Raw genomic sequence first — 5,427 nt, 5'->3', positions numbered from 1 at the left:
AACCGGGGCAGGATGCTCCCTCTGTCCCCGGGGCCGGTGAAGGTGACCCCTGATTCAGGGAGGGGATCAGGCCCCATGGTGCAGCAGCGACTGGAGGGAGAAGATGTGCCCAGGCTGGTGATGTCCTCCACCCCACGGCACCCCTGGCACCCACTCACACCCACCCGTCCCCTCCCCATGTGGGAGCCCGGCTCCAGCCGAGCTGGGATGTGCCGCTGTACCCTTGCCAAAAGCCTCAAGCCCCAACTGAGCGCTCAGGATGAATTTTGTGATGACCTTGGCCAGTCTCTCCCCTTCCTTAGCTGCAGCTTTGCTTTTTTAAAAAGTCATTAAAACTTTTAGCTCCTTAAAAACTCATTAAAACTTTTAGCCCCGGCAGTTTCCTACACCCAGCTTAACCATAGGCTTTGGTGACAGCGGCAGAGGAAGGGGTCCCTGGAGCAGAGCTCAGAGCTGGCAAATCCCCTCTTGTCCCCCCCCATCCTCCCTCCTCCACGCAAGTAATGAAGAGGAGGAAACCACCGATCCCAGCCTTTGTCTCCCTAATAAAAGGATTATTCAAGTGAAGCAAGGAGGAAGCCCCAAAGCCTGTAGCAAAATCTCCTTCCTTTATGACTTAAAAAATTTAATAAAACCAAGCAATATTTCTAAGTTGCGTTTGTTGGAAGCGTAGGATGAACCTGCAGACAGACAGACAGACGGACGGAGGGACACATCGCTCACCCAGGAAGGCGGAGGGGGAGACGGTGCCGTTGCTCCTGGCCACCATGACGCTGATGCCGGTCTCCACGAAGGGCACGGAGAAGTCCACGATCTCGGAGCGCTCCTCGTTGATGGTGAGGGAGCCGATGGCCATGTCCGCACGCTTATAGTACACCTGGGGATGGGGCAGGCGGTCTTGGGATGGGCAGATGGACAGGCAGAGGGACCCAGACACCTTCCCCAGGCATCTCCTCATCTCCAGCATTTCCAACCTTAACATTTGTCTTTTTTTTTTAAATATTAGCTTCTTAAATGACCAGTGACACAAACAAAACCAGCTGTGGGGTCATAAATGTTCATCTGACTCCCCCCCTGTTCTCCTCCACCAAACCTTGCCCATAAGCTCATGCCAAGCTGTCCCCTGCCCAGAGTCCCCCCACAGACACCCTGACCCCATCTCCAGCAGGAAAGCCCCAGCTCAGGGCATGCTCCGGGCAAGCACTGCCCCTCGGGGTCTGGGCCATGCCCACCCCTACCTCACCAATCATGCCGTTCCAGACCCCGCGGACGATCTTGCCGTGTTTGCCGTTGGTCACTAGGTAGAGGTCGTAGGAGAACTTCACCGTCTTGGCCAGCTTCTTCAGGATGTCGATGCAGAACCCCTTGCAGCACAGCTTGGTGTAAGGATCCACGAGGCCATCGCCACTGAAACCACACCGGGAAAAATGGGTTGGACCAACCAAAGATGCTCTGAGTTAACCCAGCACCTCCAGGACACCACATGCCTGGGGACTGGTGGCCAAAATCGCCGAGCTCCATCCTCAGTGCTCACCTCTGGGAGGAGTTGGTCTGCTTGCGGCAGGGCACGGTGTTGCGCACACAGACCCCGGTGCTGGGGTCCGTATTCTCCACGATGACGAAGGGTCTCTCCTCCAGCGTGGCCACCGTCAGGTGGCGGTTATCGACCACAGGCTGCAGGAAGGAGCCGTACCGGGGCCACACCGGGTACTTCATGTGGATGATGCCCTTCTCCCACTTGCCAACCTACCCCAGAGGGAGAGCACACCGTCACCCTGGTGAGGGGCTCTGGGGGTCACTTGGGGTCCTGTGTTTGTCCTCCCTGTGCCTTTGGGACTCGTTTCTCCTGGCGCATTGTTAGGCTGGAGCTCAGCCGTGGTGAGCCCCATCCCAGCATCCCCTTCCCCGTGCACCAACGGACCACAGGGCAAGGTGTTTCCTCCAGAACCCCAAGCACCAGGCTTGGGTGAGCACAAACCTGGCCAAACTTCACACAAAATACTTTTGAACTGGAAATAAACCCCCCCTACGCAGCTCAAGTCTGGGCATTTGGCTGCTGTTCCCCAGAGGTGGGCAGCTGCATTTTTGCCTCTTTTTAAACTTTTCAGCCAAATTTCAGAGGAAAAAGACCCAGTTCTTGGCAGAGCTTTGGTGCCCGGCATTGCTGTGAAGACCCATCGCACCATCATGGGTACTGTTGGTACCAGCCATGGGTTTTGCATGGGACAACCGGCCCCAGTGTGGGACCCAGCCCGTGCATGGTCCCAGGCTCACCCTACCCAGCCACCTCCCCAGCATGCCTGTCCCGGGGGGGCTGGGGTCCTACCATCTCCCAGAGCCGGTGCTGGTTGAGCGAGATCACCACCATGGTGGGCCTGACCAGATAGCCGCCTTCATTGAAGGAGAAGTCTCTGTGCTCCCACGTCACGTTGAGGAGGTGCCTGCTGGGACACAACGCCTGTGAGCCCCTGGCGGTGCAGCTGGCCCTGTATAACCTTCCTCCTCCTCCTCCTCCGGTTCCATCTGGGCTGCCACAGGTCCCACAGAGAGACACGGGGCTGAGAGCTGGGGACCAGGTTCAGCCCCCATTGACAGGCAGTGGGGAGCTGGAGAAAGCCCTGCCGGCAAGGAGGCACCAGGAATGGACCACTGCGGGGTGGGGGATGCACAGATGCCACAGCAGCCCTGGGGTGCCATGTCTGTACTGCAAAGCAGAGCTGTGACCCCCCCCGAGACCCTCATGGGTTGCGAGTCACAGAGAACAACAGGAAAAGGCAAGGGCTGCTCTGGGGAGATGCTCCAGGAGAAACCCAGCTGAGAGGCACAGACCACCAGTTGCAGCCCGCAGTGAGCATCATCCCCCTGCCTGAGCTCCATCCTCCTCCCCTCCCCTGCCCTCTCCATTTCCCCATTCCCCCCATTTCACACCCACCCCAGCGGGTCCCTGGCCCTCACCGGTAGAAGCTGGTGTTGGTGGCAGCGGCCCTGGCAGGAGCCCAGCAGTCCCGTCCCACCTCTGGGAGATAGCCATGGGCCCGGAAGAAGCTGGCCGCCCCCATGGCGATGATGGCCACCCCATCCCGCACCTTCTGCCGTAGGCTCAGCTTCCAGCTCTCGGTCACCACGCTGATGAGGCCGACGGGGAAGGAGGCAGGCGGCACCTCCATGTTGCCCACCGTCAGGCTGGGCACGATCCAGATGTAGCCCGGCCCCACAAGGCCAGCTTGTTCGGCCATGGCAAAGAGGTACTCGGCTTCCTCCCGTGAGCAGTAGACAATGAGGACCTGGGCATCAATCTGCCGCAGGAGCCGCTGAGTCCTGGAGTTGCTCTGCTCCTGGCTCATCTCGAAGGTGAGCACCTCCTGCAGCTCCCAGCCGAAGTAGCTGGCGTCCGTGAAGGAGCGGATGACATCCAGGAAGATGTTGTAGCCCGGGTAGAGGCTGGTGATGACGGTGAAGGAGCTCCAGTCGTATTCCTCCAACACCTTGAAGATCACCTGGATTTGCTGTTCAATGGAGACACCCAACTGCAGGAAAGCTGAGCCGGGCTCCTGTGGGAGGAGAAGGGGTCAGGGGCTGCTCCAGCACCACGGTCCAGGTCTCCTGCACCCACAAAAGCCACCTTGAATTTGCCATCACGAAGGGTTCAAGGGAGCCATGAGCTGGTGTGGTCCATGGGCTGGAGACACCCAAGATGGGACTGATCCACCAGTGTTCTCCAAGGAACCTTATCGCATGCAAAGGGTCAAGCCCTGCAGCCTCTCCTCCGTTTCTCAGCTTGTTGACCAAAAATTCATCCATCCTCTGAAGGAGGCCAACAATTTCTCCTTAAACCAGGAGAAGGAGGGCGGCAAGAGCTCTGCCAGGAGTGAAAATGCCATCCTGGTTCCGACTCAGTCCCTGCTGCCGGAGCCCGTGCCGCTCCTTCCCCCCCGCCCCACCTCCCCAGCCATCTGGCCTCTCATTAGCAAACCTTAATTGATCTGATTCTGTCTTAAATGATTCAGCGAATGGCATTTGCAGAAGGTCACGTGCTGGCAGCAAGGCTTTACCATCTAGACCCCCTCCACCTCCAGAGAAGTAGTTTTTCCTACAAAGCTGGTGGTCCAGGGAGCCCTGGGGAGTCCCGGCTGGGGAGTGGGAGCTGATGGGGACCTCAGGCTCACGGGAGGAGGAGAAGACCAAGCCTTCAGGCACGTCCCTCCACCACCCCCAAAAAACCCAACCTCTGGCAAAAGCTGCAGAAAAACACTCAGACCACAGCAAAGCCATGTCTATCTTTTAGCCACCTCAGGCTCCACCTGAGCCCTCTGTGCCCACCTGAGTCAGCTGCACACACCCGAGTCCACTGCGCCCACCCGAGTCCATTGCACCCACCACCACCCACCCACAGTGAGCAGGTCCAGGAGCACCAGTCGGCGCAGGCAGGGCTGCCGAGGTGCCATCCAGGGGGTTTAGACCCCAAAAAGCTCTGGGCAAGCAGAGCATTGAAAGCAATGCCCCAGGGAGCAGCCAGGTCTCCGCCCCGGGGGCTGCTGCCCAGGCTGGGCAGGGTGAGAGGAGTAGCCAGGAGGAGAAAACCCAAACCTCCTCCCCAGGAGGGATGGGAACCTCACCGCAGCCCATCACCACCCACCCAGCACCCTCCAGCCCAGCTCCATCTCTCCCTGCTGCAGCGCTTCCCGGCAGGCAGATGATAGTGACAGCGACAGCGTCTGATGCTGGCAAGGAGCTGAGAAGCCAAAAATCCTTTTTGAGCCCATGGTGCACCCAAGGTCGCTCCCACAGCTGAGCAAGGCTCCTCTGTGCTGCCTGCCTGGACATTTTGGAGCTGGATCTGGCCCTGGCAGGGTGTGGAGGGAGGAGGATGGGGATGTGCCAACCCTGCCGCTGTCCTGGCAGCCCCAGTGACACGACCCGGCACCCCATGGTGGGCACAGCCGGGAGGGGACGGGGAGCAGGACACCAGGGAAGGTGGGAACGTCCCTCCACAGGGCACCGCACTCCCCCTCCACATCCCACCACCCCAGTCATCCACACAGCCACTGCCTATTCCTGCCGCATTCCAGCCCAGCAGCAGCTCTGCCCTCCAGGATTTCACATCCCAGCTCTGCCCCTCTCTAACAATCCCCCATTTCTCCCACCACCCTCCCAGAATAACCCCCAGCCAATGCCTCCCCTTCGGGGTCAGGACCACGGCAGACCCCCCGCTGATGCTGATGATGGGGACCTGGGTCTGGGAGGAGATGAAGTCAAGGATCTGAGCCACAGCCTCCGTGCCGACGTTGTCCTCGAAGACGATGCCGTGGATCTTATGGCTGGCGAGGATGTTGCAGATGTGGGTGAGCAGGGTGCTGGGGTTGGTATTGTTGATGACAACTGTGATGGGGTGGATCTCCAGGGGCATGTCCAGGAAGCTCTGAGGGC

The 5,427-nt window shown here is 59.4% G+C and overlaps 1 protein-coding gene across 1 annotated transcript in view; it reads right to left on the bottom strand.

The window, feature by feature from the left end:
• The window catches only part of GRIN2C (glutamate receptor, ionotropic, N-methyl D-aspartate 2C), a gene marked incomplete at its 3' end in the record, with an annotated part of 6,188 nt that extends 781 nt beyond the window's left edge, over nucleotides 1-5,407 (bottom strand). The window contains 6 exon segments of the mRNA XM_010086418.1: nucleotides 724-877; nucleotides 1,239-1,382; nucleotides 1,522-1,746; nucleotides 2,327-2,441; nucleotides 2,956-3,551; nucleotides 5,162-5,407. Coding sequence (XP_010084720.1) covers nucleotides 724-877; nucleotides 1,239-1,382; nucleotides 1,522-1,746; nucleotides 2,327-2,441; nucleotides 2,956-3,551; nucleotides 5,162-5,407 — 1,480 coding nt within the window.
• Between the last annotated feature and the right edge of the window lie 20 nt (nucleotides 5,408-5,427).

This window comes from Pterocles gutturalis, unplaced genomic scaffold (assembly GCF_000699245.1).
Source record: "Pterocles gutturalis isolate BGI_N339 unplaced genomic scaffold, ASM69924v1 scaffold4646, whole genome shotgun sequence".
NCBI classification, from domain to species: domain Eukaryota; kingdom Metazoa; phylum Chordata; class Aves; order Pterocliformes; family Pteroclidae; genus Pterocles; species Pterocles gutturalis.
The sequence above is the reverse complement of the archived record's forward strand: the minus strand, read 5'-3'. Positions and strand labels throughout refer to the sequence as shown.